The sequence below is a fragment of the Bos mutus genome, chromosome 1 (genome assembly GCF_027580195.1).
Source record: "Bos mutus isolate GX-2022 chromosome 1, NWIPB_WYAK_1.1, whole genome shotgun sequence".
Taxonomy (NCBI): domain Eukaryota; kingdom Metazoa; phylum Chordata; class Mammalia; order Artiodactyla; family Bovidae; genus Bos; species Bos mutus.
The window spans coordinates 66,233,450-66,250,731 of NC_091617.1; the positions used below are offsets into that span (position 1 = coordinate 66,233,450).

The window sequence follows — 17,282 nt, forward strand, 5'->3', positions numbered from 1 at the left end:
GTAATCAGCTTTTCACAACTTCTTTATTCTTGAAAGTTTATATCAACTGTTTTGTGCTAGTGTTGAGCAGTAGTAATAGGAAACCAATTATTGGACCCTAGGGCTATAAACAATGCCCCACTGCCCACTTGGTGGCTATTTACCTTAATTACAAACCAAATACCAGGAAGAAATAAACATAATGTAGAATGTGAGCCTTATAGACCCAAATTGATAAAATTTTATCCACTATCTCATAAGGCACCCAGTATGACCTTATAAGAGCAACAGTTTGCAAGTTTAGGATGTTTATGACTATGAATGTACTTTTTATTAATTATATTTTATTTCCTGTGGCTGTAATGTGGTTTTAAAATCTATGTTGTTAGTAGAAGCAGTAAATGAGCAGTATGTATGCATTACTTGTTCCTGAGCAGCACAATTTTCTATGTTATTCCTTCTGCCAAATTATATTAATCATATTCAGATCATATAAAGCTAACTCAGTTCATGTCACAAATTATCTTCAATGTAGCGTGTGTGTGCCTGATCTGAATCTCAAGTTTATTTTCCTTGCTGTGTTTAATCTGCATAATTATAGTTTTGTTGATTTTCAGTTTCCTTCAAGCAGAGAAGCCCTTTGGAAACCAAACATTTAACCATCTCCCTTCTGCCAAGAAAAGAAAACTCTGGGGGAAATAAAAGAGAGAGAAAATTTGCATTAAACAGTTCAAGTCTATTCACTGTGAAATGGTTTCAAGGGTGTTGGGTCTGGGAAAAATTGGAAGAAATGTTGCTACTTTTGCCACATACTCCATATAAGCCACCTCTGTGGTGTGGCTGCTACAGAACAGTAAGGCAGCATTAATTTAGTGCTAAGAAAAGTGCAGCATTCCAACAATAAGAAGATAGAATCTTGTTATATTATTCAGCCACAGCCAGACTATTATATCTGTTTTTGGTTACTTTGTTTTTACATTTTATATTTTCTTTTGCCCTGTTATCCACATAACTGACCATTGGCACACATTTTCAAAATAGTTGATCATATTTGGGATACAAAAGGAAGAGCTATCTGATCCACATTATCTTCTAAAACCCTAAACCATGCTTTCTCTTTTTTTTTAACAACATCATTCTATAAGTTGAAAGCCATCTGATAAATCAATAACATTAAATACTATTGTATTAATAATCAAAGGGTTCTAATGGACTATCTCTTAAGACCCTATAACAAATTTATCCTGATTATAAGATAAAATAAGTAATTGGCCACTTGTCATTTTTTGAGAAAATTTAAAGCAATAATCTATCATGTAAAAAAAAAAAAAACACTGTGGGGGCAGTTTAGAATTTTTTAAATTAACAGCTTGCCTTTGAAAATTGGAAATTTTATATTTGAGATGTAAAACTAAAATATCTTATCTTTTAAAATTATTTTCTATATATTTTAGTGTTATATCTGAACAAAGCATTATTAGCCATTCATTTCAAAAAACTGGAGCTCATAGAACTTTTTACTCAATCCTTGATGTGATCATTCAGGTTTTCTCTTAAAGTTAAAATCATTTCATATTCAGCATGTAGAGTTCTCCCTTCCCAGTGTTGGGAGTTATAGAGAAAAGCCATGTTAGAATATAATACCAGTATGATTGAGTAAAAAAATCTTTCTTCTTCACATTGACTTACTTGAAGAGAAAATAGAAAATAATCCAGATATTTTTGTTTTCTTTTAGGTCTTCGGATAACTGTGCTTCTGACATCCTTCCTTATGGTTTTGGGAACTGGTCTAAGGTGCATACCTGTATCGGACTTAACGCTTAAAAGAAGGTAAATCATATAAATAACTTAAAATTTTTTTCCCACATTTTTCTGAGTGTATTATATATGTTTGCTGCTGCTGCTGCTGCTAAGTCGCTCAGTCGTGTCCGACTCTATGCGACCCCAGAGACGGCAGCCCACCAGGCTTGGTTATAAGCTTTTAGTAAACAGTTCTGTTTTTAAAATCAGAGGGTCATATTTATAGTAGCATTTTTTCCCCTGACTTGGTAAATAATTGAGTATACATTTATTAGTTGTCATATTGGAAGATACTGTACTAATTGTTGTGTACATAAATAGAGAATAAGTTAATCTTCTTCATGCTATCCAGGAGCTATAATAACCATGGGAAAATAATAGTATAACAAAAGGAAGAATAATATATTAATAGATAATGCCATAGAAGATTTATAACATTGCCACAAGAGACTGAGAGAAGTTTTGGCTGAGGATCTCAAAAAGAAGATTTCATAAAGAAGGTGATAAGTAAAGTAAGCATTGAAGGATAAATAGAATTTTGATAACTATAGTTAGGGGAAGGATATTCCAGGGTATAGAGGAATAACAAGAACGAAGGCACAGAGGCAGGTAAGCACAGGTTTCTTCTGGGATGGGTAGGTAGCTTCTTTTCTGTAGAGCAGCATTTCTGTACCTGGGGTATATGGATTTATTCTCAAGGGATACTGAATATAGGAAGATTTTAGAAATTTGTTTTCCTTTTGGTTATAATATTAAAAGATTTTTTAACCAATAATAATCTGTAATTTAAAAAAACATTTTTATTGACCAGATGTCAGTTTCTTAGTGTTTATCAAACTGAGATCCTTGGATTTGACCTGAAGAGCCATTGAGGAAATTTTCCCCATTAACAAGGAGCCGTAAATGACTGACGTTTGAGAGACACTGGTATACAGAATAAAGCATAAGAAAGCAGTCTGTAGAGATGGAGTTTAGAAAAGGGTATCCTGATTATGCATGATATTGACGCCATCCCTTAGAACCATAATCGCTCACTGGACAGTTGGGAGCCACTTAGGTTCTTAATCTGAGCAGCAGTAGGGTCAGACCTATATTACGTAAACTATTGATTTGAAGACTGTAGCACTGAACTGTAGGATTGATTACAGAGGGTTAAGAGTGCTAGCAGGAGACCAGAAAGGATGCAGTGACCACTGCATGGTCATGACTCCAAGCTGGAGTCATCCTTTTGTTTCATTTGTTTATTCATTTATTAGTTCATTTATTCGAAAAAATTCACTGAACTTCTCCTGTGTGCCAAGCTGGTTTCTGCACATGGGGAATGCAGCAGAAAACACGGTAGGAAAATCTCTGCCTTGTGCAGTTTACATTCCAGCTGGGGAGACTGGCAATACACTAGATAAATAAGTTAAATATATAGTATGTGCTGTGGGAAAAAAATAGGGAAGAAGGATTTGAAATAGGACAGAAGTGAAAGGATGGTAAAATTTCAGGAAAAAATGGTTACTGGGAAGATACCTTTTGAGGGTGAAGCCTGGAGGAATGAATGGATGGATGATGTGTTATGTAAGGGGCAAGCATTCCAGGCAGAGGGAACGGCAAGTATAAAGGATGGGAAGAGAAGAGCAACCTGGCAGGGAGCCTGGCAGGGCTGGAGCCAAACCAGAGACTTTATGGGAAGAGGGCTGGGAAATGAGACCAGTCGTGGGTGGCGACAGGAGTGTGAGACCAGGTCCTTCAAGACCGCGTAAGGACTTCAGCTTTTTTCAAGCCAGAAAATCTCTTCAGCTGTGAGCTGAAGAGAACCATGGTCACAAGGCTGCTTTATTGAGGATGCAGGAGTGGGGAGACCAGGTAGGGAATCAATGCAATAAAGCACATGAGGGATGATGCTGACTTGAGCCATAGTGGTGGCAGTGGTGGTGGTGAGGAGTGGTCAAATCTGATTGTATTTTGAAGGACCTGCTAATGGATTGAATAAAGGGAATAACAGGAAGTGAGGAGTCCAGAATGACTGTCTTAACCTGAGAAGTTGTGGGAATGGAAAGGATAGCATAGATGTCAGAGAGAACATGTGAGAAAGACATCAGAGGTGATATGACTGAGGTTGCACTCTGGAGACTCTGACATTGTTGATTCCATTAACAGACACACGGGACCCAGGAGGAGAAGGAGTGGATTTTAGGTACAAGATGTTGACTTTTATTTGGAACAGAATTTTTCATTTTCAAAGTAAATGCTGTTCATTTTCAGATTTTCAAAATATGTTATCTTTCCAGAAAATTGAGAGTATAAGTGTTTCATATTTTTAAAGGCAGATATCATTTGGGTTTCTGTGGAATGCTGGTCTTCATATCCTGTCCTTCTGAGTGAGATTTTAACAGATGAGTTTCATTGTGTTTGAAATGTTCTTAATTTTTCAAATATACAGGTGTTTTTTTTTAAAGCATCTACAGTTTTTAAGTACAAACTTCAGTATAAGCTGAAATTCAATAATGCATTCTTTAAAAATGCTTCCTAGTATTTCTGGTAGCTTTTCTTCTGTTTTGGGCCATCTATTCTATTGCTTCTCTCTAGTTTTATATCCTTTCATATCCTTTCCAAATATAAAATTATAGAAATAATAAAGAGTTGACTCTGTGGTGGAGAAAATGGTATGAAAAATAAATAGAGCTCATAAAGAAATGTAAACAAAGATAGGAAAGAGAAGAAAGAAAGAATTCTCAGGGATTGAACCTTTCATAAAAAGAAAGTATAAATCGAATTCCTCATCCTTTGTGTGTTCACCTATCATATAAGGAATATGGGAATATTATCCCCTTGAAATGAGACTTCATTTATGTCCATGCAATATTTCTTTAGAGCAATATTATCAACAACACACATGCAGCTGTTACAATGAAAATGCTACAGTTAGAATGCTTATTTTTGACTAGAAGCCTTATTAAATTACCACTTTTAAGCTTAAGACTCCCACTTGACACTGAACCGGAAGGGATAAAGACCTTCTGTGCATTTGGCCAGCACTGAAACAAGTATTTAGCAATCTGTTTCTGTGCCCCTGTTTCACTCGACGCTTTTTGAGCTTCTGACCCAGCCTTCTGAATAGTGACCCTGTACCTTTTACTTCCTGTATCTTAGCTTTTATAAGTCTTAAGACATGTGAGAAGCAGCTTTCTAATAAGCCCTTTCTTCAATCACAACTATTAATACCACCTTCCTAATGGTGTTTTACCTCTTCATAGTATCAGAATTTCTTTTATCTACATATAGATACGCCACTTTTCTCTTATTAACACCACAAATAAATAAGGAACTTAGAATAATGAACTATAAAGTATTTCTTCTATGGTTGGGAAGCAAATCATATATTAAAAAAATACTAGATGTCATTACTCTATAGTGTGAAATGCAATATGGCCCATGCCCAGTAAACAATTTACAGACTTCCAGAAGGTGAACTTACAGTAGGTTATATCTGCTTTTAATCGTAGGTGTATCCAATGATTACCATGACATATTATCTTTCAAATCAGTGTAATTTTTATTAACATTAATAATAGATTACTAACATATGATAAATAGTTAAATAGTATGGTTCTAGTAAACGTAGATTTTCTATAAATATACTCCATTGTAAAATGCTTTCCAGCTGACAATCTTAAATTTAAAATGATCATAGCAGAAAAAATGAGTTGTTTAGTAAATGGTTTTATGATAACTGCTTAGCTATCTGAAAAAAAAAGTGAGGAAGAGCCCTATATCTGTCCTGCCACTTAAGTAAATTCCAGTTGGATCAACCACTTAAGTATAAAATATGAACCATAGAAATATTAGAAGATGAGACTAATTTTAGAAGGGCAAAGACCTTCCAACTAAGACACAAATCTCAGAAGCCATAGAAAAGTATAATACTTTTGGCTGCATAAAATTTTAGAATATCTGCATGATTAAAAATACTATAAAAATACATATATATATATATATATATATATATACACACATATAAAACAAAGTCAAAAGAAAAGTTAAAAACTGTGAAATGGTGTTAGAAAGTGTTCTAGTTTCATTCTTTTACAAGTGGTTGACCAGATTTCCCAGCACCACTTGTTAAAGAGATTGTCTTTAATCCATTGTATATTCTTGCCTCCTTTGTCAAAGATAAGGTGTCCATATGTGCGTGGATTTATCTCTGGGCTTTCTATTTTGTTCCATTGATCTATATTTCTGTCTTTGTGCCAGTACCATATCGTCTTGATAACTGTGGCTTTGTAGTAGAGCCTGAAGTCAGGTAGGTTGATTCCTCCAGTTCCGTTCTTCTTTCTCAAGATCGCTTTGGCTATTCGAGGATTTTTGTATTTCCATACAAATTGTGAAATTATTTGTTCTAGCTCTGTGAAGAATACCGTTGGTAGCTTGATAGGGATTGCATTGAATCTATAAATTGTTTTGGGTAATATACTCATTTTCACTATATTGATTCCTCCAATCCATGAACATGGTATATTTCTCCATCTATTAGTGTCCTCTTTGATTTCTTTCACCAGTGTTTTATAGTTTTCTATATATAGGTCTTTAGTTTCTTTAGGTAGATATATTCCTAAGTATTTTATTCTTTCCGTTGCAGTGGTGAATGGAATTGTTTCCTTAATTTCTCTTTCTGTTTTCTCGTTATTAGTGTATAGGAATGCAAGTGATTTCTGTGTGTTGATTTTATATCCTGCAACTTTACTATAGTCATTGATTAGTTGTAGTAATTTTCTGGTGGAGTCTTTAGGGTTTTCTATGTAGAGGATAGTGTCATCTGCAAATAGTGTGAGTTTTATTTCTTCTTTTCCAATTTGGATTCCTTTTATTTCTTTTTCTGCTCTGATTGCTGTGGCCAAAACTTCCAAAACTATGATCCAAAAGTCTACAAGCAATAAATGCTGGAGAGGGTGAGGAGAAAAGGGAACCCTCTTACACTGTTGGTGGGAATGCAAACTAGTACAGCCACTATGGAGAACAGTGTGGAGATTCCTTAAAAAACTGGAAATAGAACTGCCTTATGATCCAGCAATCCCACTGCTGGGCATACACACTGAGGAAACCAGAAGGGAAAGAGACACGTGTGCCCCAGTGTTCATCGCAGCACTGTTTATAATAGCCAGGACATGGAAGCAACCTAGATGCCCATCAGCAGATGAATGGATAAGAAAGCAGTGGTACATATACACAATGGAGTATTACTCAGCCATTAAAAAGAATACATTTGAATCAGTTCTAATGAGGTGGATGAAACTGGAGCCTATTATACAGAGTGAAGTAAGCCAGAAAGAAAAACACCAATACAGTATACTAACACATATATATGGAATTTAGAAAGATGGTAACAATAACCCTGTGTATGAGACAGCAAAAGAGACACTGATATATAGAACAGTCTTATGGACTCTGTGGGAGAGGGAGAGGGTGGGAAGATTTGGGAGAATGGCATTGAAACATGTATAATATCATGTATGAAACGAGTTGCCAGTCCAGGTTCGATGCATGATACTGGATGCTTGGGGCTGGTGCACTGGGACGACCCAAGGGATGGTATGGGGAGGGAGGAGGGAGGAGGAAGGAGGGTTCAGGATGGAGAACACATGTATACCTGTGGCGGATTCATTTCGATATTTGGCAAAACTAATACAATATTGTAAAGTTTAAAAATAAAATAAAATAAAAAACTGTGACATGTTTGCAACAATAAGACAAATGGATAATTTCCTTAGTTGAAAAGAACTCTGTCAAGTCAATAAGAAAAATAGCAAGTCAGTAGGAAAATGAGTGATAGACATGAGCAAGTAATCACAGAAATTGAGATACAAATCTTAAGAAAAGATACGCAACAACTTCATCATAGTTAAAGAAAATTGAAAAAGCAATTGTATGTCTGATTATTAACAAAGATGAAAAAGTATGATAATGTGCTGTGTTGCCTGAGGTATAGGGGAAAAAATAGGTGTTACAAGTAATTTGGAGAATTCTATTTAGAGGGCATTTTTACAGTATTTATTAAATTAAAAATGTACATGTCCTTTAACCCAATAGTTGTCCTTCTAGAAAATTAGCCCACATATAAAGCTATATCATTTTGGAAGGACAGTCATGTTTGTGTGGTTTTGCTTGTAATAGCAAAATGCTGTTTACAACCCAAATGTCTTCAGCAGAGGGGTAGTGATGATGAAGTATACAGTGAAATAGTACGTAGCTGTGAAAAGGGAGTAAACGTTCTGTTAAGTGCTGATTTGGAAATATTTCCAAGATATATTGTTGAGTTTGAGAAAAGACAAAGTTATAATATTATGTTTAATATATTCCTACTCAGAAAAAAAGTGGGAGGGATGTATTTGTCCAGGACTGTTGCTGAAAGAAACCATTACTGTTGGTTGTTTCTAAGGAGGAAGCCTGGGAACCTAGAAGTCTGCGGTGGAAAGGAGAGTTACTTTTTATTTTATACTCTTAACTCTGCTTGAGAATATCTTTACCTTGTGCTAATCTTACATTTTGGAGTGAAAACACTAAGAGAATCTAAAATGATCACATCAGATCTTCAATAATGAGAATAAGAGAAAGAAAGATAAGAGACTGCTTTTCTGAGTGTGAAAACAATGAAAGAAATCACAAGGGAAAGCTGTGTAGATTTGACTATATAAACCCTGAACCCTCATGCTTCTAAGATAAGTTGTAAAATTAAAATACAAACTAGCAAAAATATGTGTTGTAAATATATCTAACATAAAATAATATTAAAAGTATAAGCACTTATGAAAGAAAATGGACATAATACATATACTTAACAAATGTTGGTTCCTAGATTTCATTATTTAAATCAAAACTTGGGAGTCAACTTTTATTGACAGTCTATTTATTTGTAAAGGATAGGCTAAGCTGTGTAAAAAGATAAAAAATACACAAGTTCAATAAATAAATTTATTTTTCTCCTAAAGAACAGTCTGAAAGATAATGGGCTGCCCCAGACCAGGTAGGCAGCTCTGTTCCAGGGACTCAAGTTCCTTTTCTGTTGTTCTAACATCCCCTGTGGTAATATTCCTGTCCAGGTGGTCAAAGCTGACTCATTATCGTGCTTTCATTCCAGTCCACAGGAAGGAAAAACAGGACGTCCAGGGCAAGTGACTACATCTTTAGGTGTTGACCAGGAAGCTGTATGTATCAATTCTAATCACACCCCACTGGTACAGACTTAGTCATATGGCCACACCTGTCTGCAAGAGGAGCTAGACATGTAGCTCGGCAGCCATGCCCCCAGTTAAAATGCAAGGATGCTAAAGAAAAAAAAAAAAAAAGATACAGCTATCACAGGACTGGAAAAGGTCAGTTTTCATTCCAATCCCTAAGAAAGGCAACGCCAAAGAATGCTCAAACTACCGCACAGTTGCACTCATCTCACATGCTAGTTGAAGAAGGCAATGGCACCCCACTCCAGTACTCTTGCCTGGAAAATCCCATGGATGGAGGAGCCTGGTAGGTTGCAGTCCATGGGGTCCCTAAGAGTCAGACATGACTGAGTGACTTCACTTTCATTTTCCACTTTCATGCTTTGGAGAAGGAAATGGCAACCCACTCCAGTATTCTTGCCTGGAGAATCCCAGGGATGGGGAAGCCTGGTGGGCTGCTGTCTATTGGGTCTCACAGAGTCGGACACAACTGAAGCGACTTAGCAGCAGCCGCAGCACACACTAGTAAAGTAATGCTCAAAATTCTCCAAGCCAGGCTTCAACAATACATGAACGATGAACTTCCAGATGTTCAAGCTGGTTTTAGAAGAGGCAGAGGAACCAGAGATCAAATTGCCAACATTCGTTCGATCATCGAAAAAGCGAGAAAGTTCCAGAAAAAAATCCATTTCTGCTTTATTGACTGTGCCAGAGCCTTTGACTGTGTGGATCACAATAAACTATGGAAAATTCTTAAAGAGATGGGAATACCAGACCACCTGACCTGCCTCTTGAGAAATCTGTATGCAGGTCAGAAAGCAACAGTTAGAACTGGACATGGAACAACAGACTGGTTCCAAATAGGAAAAGGAGTACGTCAAGGCTGTATATTGTCACCCTGCTTATTTAACTTATATGCAGAGTACATCATGAGAAACACTGGGCTGGAGGAAGCACAGGCTGGAATCAAGATTGCTAGGAGAAATATCAATAACCTCAGATATGCAGATGACACCACCCTTATGGCAGAAAGTGAAGAAGAACTAAAGAACCTCTTGATGAAAGTGAAAGAGAAGAGTGAAAAAGTTGGCTTAAAGCTCAACATTCAGAAGACAAGAATCATGGCATCCGGTCCTATCACTTCATGGCAAATAGATGGAGAAACTGAAAACAGTGGCAGACTTTATTTTGAGGGGGCTCCAAAATCACTGCAGATGGTGATTGCAGCCATGATAAAAAGATGCTTACTCCTTGGAAGAAAAGTTATGACCAACCTAGACAGCATATTAAAAATCAAAGACATTACTTTGCCAACAAAGGTCCATCTAGTTAAGGCTACGGTTTTCCCAGTAGTCATGTATGGATGTTGGACTATAAAGAAAGCTGAGCACCGAAGAATTGATGCTTTCGAACTGTGGTGTTGGAGAAGACTTGAGAGTCTCTTGGACTGCAAGGAGATCCAACCAGTCAATCCTAAAGGATATCAGTCCTGAATATCCATTGGAAGGACTGAGGTTGAAGCTGAAACATCAATACTTAGGCCACCTGATGTGAAGAACTGACTCATTTGAAAAGACCCTGATGCTGGGAAACATTGAAGGTAGGAGGAGAAGGGGACGACAGAGGATGAGATGGTTCAATGGCATCATGGACTGAATAGACAAGAGTTTGAGTAAACTCTAGGAGATGGTGATGAACAAGGAGGTCTGGTGTGCTGCAGTCCATAGAGTCACAAAGAGTCGGACATGACTGAGTGACTGAACTGAACTGATCACAGTGTAAACAGAGATAGTGGTACAAAGCACTCAATTAAGCAGTGCTCTTCTGGGTAGGAAATATTAGCCAGAAGCAAGTACATCCTGTTGAAGATTATGGAAGCCTCATTTTCCCCATGGAATGTCATATTTGGTTTCTTTTTGTAGAAGTGGGAGGATTTGTCCTATGTCCCATGTAACAAAGTTGGTTTGTAAATTAATTTAGGAAATAATAGCAACAACAACAACTACAAATGCATGGCTACTATAACGAAAGAAAGCGGAAATGGATGTAAAAAGACAGTTAATAGTCTCTGCTATCTAATGTCTTCATGTGCCCCCTCTGCCTATACAGAAAACACGTTCGTCCTTCCTCAAAGGAGAAAATCCACAGTTCTGTCCAGTCGCTGCATCTAGCCTGAAAACTAGAATCTCTGGCTTCTATCAGGTCTTCATGGTTCTCTGGGAGTAACTCCTTTGATCGTTCTTTGTGATTTTTGGCTTTGAGCTTGGGAAGGCTCTTTTTGGGTCCATTGTTCTTAGAGAATACACCTACAGTTGCAACATATGCCATTCTTAGGGGCTGTGTCTTTTGTGTTTGCTGATGTTGATTTGGGGACCTCAGGATTGCTTTAGGAATCAAGCAATCTTTAAGTTTGGTAGAACCATTTTGTGGTGTCTTTGGTGACACACTTCCCTCAAACACTTAGTAGGCTTCTTCTCTACTTATATCCCAGAGAAGGCAATGGCACCCCATTCCAGTACTCTTGTCTGGAAAATCCTATGGATGGAGGAGCCTGGTGGGCTGCAGTCCATGGGGTCGCTAAGAGTCGGACACGACTGAGTGACTTCATTTTCACCTTCATGCATTGGAGAAGGAAATGGCAACCCACTCCAGTATTCTTGGTTGGAGAATCCCAGGGACGGGGGAGCCTGGTGGGCTGCTGTCTATGGGGTCTCACAGAGTCGGACACAACTGAAGCGACTTAGCAGCAGCAACAGCTACTTATATCCAGTAGGTTCATGTAAATGTAGCCACACCCAAAGATTTTTACTTAAGGCTATGGTTCTTACTCCTGCTGAATCTCCTTTCCTATACTCCTTTTGTGCTCAGCTTATCCCTTTCCCCTCAATTTCATGGTGGCTACGTGGATGCCGTCTGTAAAAAGTTAGGCCTGGGTTGGAAAATAACACCTTTAATTCGATCTTTGCTGCTAGACAGGCTCTGAAAGACATTATTTCCTGCCATTTAAAGATACAGAAGTAACCTGAGGCTTCAAATTCCTAGATTCTCATTAAATTTGGAGAGCAGGCCTTGGGCAAAGAGAAACTGTCTTAGCAGAGCTCTTGTCCCTTCTGTCTATGCTGGCAAACCAGCCAACACTTGTTTGCCTCCGCCTCTCTTGTGGTGCCATCCTAAAATCAGCAAGAGGTGGGAAACAGAGTAGTCTTCTGATATTTTTCACCCAGTTCTAGGTAATCACAAGCAGTGGTTTTGCTGTATCTCACAAATCACCTGCCTTTTCGGCCTGCAGCCTAACCACTAAGCCAGTGCCAAATATGTTATGCCTTTCCAAATGCAAAATCCTATTCTGCAGCTAATTTCTCAATCAAGGAACAGTTAAGCTGTTATAATGAAGTGTCTCAAAATATAGTAAGTCAAACAAGATAGTATTTCTTTCTAATGTGATAGTCCAGAGTTGGCAGGGAGGCCTAGGCATAGGCAGCTCTGTCCTACAAAGGGACCTAAGTTCCTTTATCTTGTTGCTCCCCTAGGGAGATGACCTTAGCAGGACAGTCCAGAGCAATGCATCAGCACTGTAGTCACATTTCATCCTATATGAAGACGGAGAGGGGGACCAGGGAGAGCATTTTGTTCTCATGGGAGTGACCTTGAAATCCTCCTACTCTGATCACATTGGCCCAGACTTGGTAATAAGGCCCCACCTCGCTGCAAGGGGAGCTTGGAAATGCAGACTGTAACTTACCCTAGCACAAACTTGGGGTGTTCTGTACCTAAAAGGAAATTAGAAATAGTTTATTGTCTCTACCACAGGCAATCTGGCTGTCTATTTAGGAGAGAAAGATCATATTAGATCCTCATTTCATACCATGCACCAAAATAAATTCAGATGAACTAAATGGTTAAATATTTAATTGAAAAACAACATATAGGAATATTTATCTGATCTCTACATAGAAATTTTTTTCTAAAGTATGAAAAACAGAGGAAAATTATAAAGAGAAAAATTGATAGATGTGGCCATTTATAAATTATTAAGTGTAAACACTCAAGTCTCTTATATAAAATGGTATAGAACAGCCTGCCTTCCATATCCGGCATGCAGAACTTGTGAATAGACAGAGCCAACTGTATTAATGTTTTGTTGGATTGCCCAACTTTGTGTTGCTGAAATGTGCTAGGAGCTCTCTTTTATGTTTGTTCAAATAAAGCATACGTTTATCCACCATAAAAAAATTAAATGTACAGATTGTTAAGCTTAAAACAGAATTGGCCAAAAGGAAAAATATTTGTCAAAATAAAGGCAAGAACAGGTAAATAAATATATATAAATATATTAAGCACTCATTCAAAATAAGAAAAATTGTAGTATACCAATGGAAAAAAAGAACAGTAGTCAAAAAAGAAATACAGATTAAAATAAGGAGTTGCCTTTTGGCCTTACCAAGTGTGGTAGGCAGAATAATGCCCCCATCCCCCAAAGATGTCCACCTTCTAATACCCAGAACCTGTGAATGTATTCTGTTACATGGCAAAGGAGAGCTTCAATTATAGATGGGATTAAGTTTGGTAATCATCTGACCCTAAAATAGGAAGAGTATCCTGGGTTATCCAGGTGTGCCCAGTGTAATCATAAAAGCCCTTAAATAAGAGATAGAAGAGGATGTCAGAGAGATGCAATGTGAAAAGAACTCAAATCCCTGTTGCTGGCTTTGAAGATACAGGAAGGGGGCCAGGAACCAAGGAAAGCCGGCATCTGGCAGAAGCTGATAGAGGCAAGGAAGCAAATTCTTCTCCAGAGCCTCCAGAAGGGAACACAGCCATGCCACACTTTGACTTTAGCTCATTGAGACCCCTGTTGGACTCCTGATTTACAGAACTGTAAGAGAATAAATGAGTCTTGTCTTAAAGCCACTAAATTTGTGGTAATTTGTTAAAACATCAATAGAAGACTAACACACCAAATTTGTGTGTGTGGGTATTGTTTATTTTTCTATTAAAATTGAAAAAATATATTTTTATTTTTATGTGCATATTTTTAAAATATGGGTACTCGGTGCTGGTGGGACAGACACTGCTGACCACTGTTGATGGGAATGTAAATTACTTCAGACTCTTCTGAAATACAACTTTGGAGTATATTTCATAAGGGGCTTCCCTGTTGGCTCTGAAGAATCCCTCTGCCAGTGTAGGAGACAGTTTCAATCCCTGGGTCGGGAAGATCCCCTGGAGAAGGGAATGGCCACCCACTCCAGAATTCTTGCCTGGAAAATTCCATGGACAGAGGAGCCTGGTGAGCTACAGTCCATAGGGTTGCAAAAGAGTTGGACACAACTTAGCGACTAAGCAACAAGAAAATCTTCATACCCTCCAACCTGTTGAGCCTAAGGAAACAATTTGGAAATGGCAAATATTTTCATACAGAGATTATCACAATTGCACTATTAATATTAGCAAATAAGTAACAAACATTAGGAAAATGTCAAGTGCGTTTTCGTACATCTGTATGATACACTATCAATGGAGCCATTAACAATCATGATTGTAAAGAATGAAATGAAAAAATGCTTATGTAGAGTATAAAGTTAAAATGATTTAGTACATAAAACTGTATTTTCAATATAATATCTATGATTACCTGTGCCTAAGTCTTAAGTGGGAGATGCATTTAAAAAAGGAAAAAAAAAGACTGAAAAATCAAGATTAGTAGTGATTATGTGAGTTACTGAATTATTGAACATATGGATTCTTTTCTTCTCTATACACTTATTTTCTACTACAAGTATATATACTTTTAAACTAAGAGAATAAAATAAAAGTTATGAGACAAGGAAAATGTTATGAGCCCAAGTAGGGGGAAGTAGTAGGTCTCTCAGACCAGGGCTAAGTCCGTTCTTCCCCCATGCCTTGCTGAGAGATTATCGTATTTGGCCTTAATAATAATCCTGTGAAATAAAGTACCTTTTGGGAAATTGAAACAGAAAGAGAGTAAGTGGTTCACCAAAGATTATACAGTTAATAAATTTAGCTAAGGCTAGAAGCTGTCTTTTGATATCTAACCAATATTCTTTTTTATCGTGTGTTTTTATGAACTTTCTATAACTGTTCGTGAGAAGTTATTATTATAAGCTTCTTTAGGGCCAAGACTTTAGTATTTATTTTTATATTACCTTTAATGTCTATCTGAAGATGCCTTGACCATAGTAGATGTGCAGTAGATACTTTTAATTGACTCATAACTGGCCAAAATTACTAAAGGGTACAAAAGGGAAATAGATTTTCATAAAAGAAACTGAGGCTATGGTAAAAATCTTAAGAAAGCCCATTCTTTTTCACTCTGTTTCTCCCTTCCTTTCTTTTTCCTGTAATTAATTCATAACATCTTTGACCTTTTTTATTATCTTCTTACACTAATAAAGGAAAGCTATTACTAGCACTTTGAACCATTGTCAATATCCAGGAAATTCTTTAACACAAGAGTTTATTCTCATGAAAGATGATTAAGAATTGGAAGTTGAGAGAAAGCTTCTGAACCACTGGCATGTTAAGTGTTAGAGATGAGTATTTTTATGGATTCTAAATCATAAAAATGCATTGAATTTAAGTTAAGAGTACTGGACTTAACGGTAAAGAAATAGCTGCTCAGTTTCTAAAATGTTGACTCTTTAATGTTATCCCCAGTGCTAGTTATGATTCTCTGCACATAATAAAAATATGCTAGCTACTGCGTGCCTTTTGGAGAAGGCAATGGCACCCCACTCCAGTACTTTTGCCTGGAAAATCCCATGGACAGAGGAGCCTGGTAGGCTGCAGTCCATGGGGTCGCTAGAGTCAGACACGACTGAGCGACTTCACTTTCACTTTTTACTTTCATGCATTGGAGAAGGAAATGGCAACCCACTCCAGTGTTCTTGCCTGGAGAATCCCAGGGACGGGGGAGCCTGGTGGGCTGCCGTCTCTGGGGTCGCACAGAGTTGGACACGACTGAAGTGACTTAGCAGCAGCAGCAGCAGCATGCCTTTAGATCTGAGAACCTTGGGTTATTTCAATAATCAATAATTTTTATCATCACTGTTAGTTACAGAGAACCTTCAGAATGAGGCCATGTGGAAGAGTAGAAAGATTCATGGACTGATGAAATCAGGTTTAATTTTGATTTCTGGTCTTGTCTTAACCATTAGCTAGTATGATTTTGGAACTCCCCCCACTAATACTTTCTGGAGAAAGAATGTTATAAATAAGTTATAAAATAAGTGTGATTTAAAATATATTATTAGCTTTTCTGGAACTCAGGGTTTTTTTAATAAAATGAAGAGGATAGGTTATCTTGCTGAGGTTTGAAGTCTCTTCCAACTATAAAAATTCTAATTCTGAAACATCATATTATTCTAAGTAGAAAATAATTTAAGAATCCTAGGTATTTGTTCCAGAATGTCAGAAAGCAGAAGATTGGGATGCAAAATATCATTACATACAAGCTAAAATGTCGAGTTTGTGAGAAAACGTTAACTTAGAGGTCTTCAGTTTGAACTTTAGCTGTTGGCATTTCTTTGAAAAGCTGTAGTATATTGAATCATATGAAAAGGAATACAGCTGTGCATAAATGCTACAGCGTGTCCCTCTGAGCCCCAGCCTCTCCACAGCAGGAGCAGTGTTTGATGTGCACAGGACCAAGGCAAACAGCCCAGCCATGGCAGGGGTCCCCAGGCTCAGCAGTACTGACGCTGCTGGACTGCTAGCCCACTTCCTAGCCTTTACCACCCGATTCTACCAGTGCTGGAGAAACTCCCAAAGCTCTGATCTAATCTTCTCAGCCCACTAGGAAATTCCCCTGTTTTCCACCTGGCCTATGGGGAAGGCACAAACTAGGCCTCAAGTAGGCAGAAGCTAGGTAAAGAGAACAAAATTGACAAGAAAAAAGACCTGAGAAAGAAGGGAAGAAAAGGAAGTTCGGTGGGCTAGGGGGAGAGATGAGAGGGAGTAAATTAAGGGACCAGTGAGAGGAGACTGGGATGAAGGAAAGCCTTGCACGACTGTCACAGCTTGAGCTGCCGAGGGCAGGACACCTGCAGCCTCCTAACCAATGTATGACTGCCCATCTTCATCAGGCGCAGAGTTTCAGGTGAGGAAGCCAGGGTTAGACCCCTCGAATTAACCAGTCCGCTTCCTTCAGAAGCTCCCTTATGCTCCCGAGCTTATTGCCCAGGAGACAAAACTACGTCCTCGTACTGCTAATTTCTGCCTGCCCTCCTGTGGTGCCCGACGCTTGAGACAGTGCTGAAGCCTTGACCTTGCTCTTACCGC

General features: G+C 37.9%; 1 protein-coding gene across 1 annotated transcript in view; it reads left to right on the forward strand.

Moving 5' to 3' along the window:
• The window catches only part of SLC49A4 (solute carrier family 49 member 4), an 89,637-nt gene that overhangs the window by 9,438 nt on the left and 62,917 nt on the right, over positions 1-17,282 (forward strand). The window contains exon 2 of the mRNA XM_070370163.1: positions 1,716-1,809. Within this exon, the coding sequence (XP_070226264.1) occupies positions 1,716-1,809 (94 nt within the window). The remainder of the gene's footprint in view (positions 1-1,715; positions 1,810-17,282) is intronic.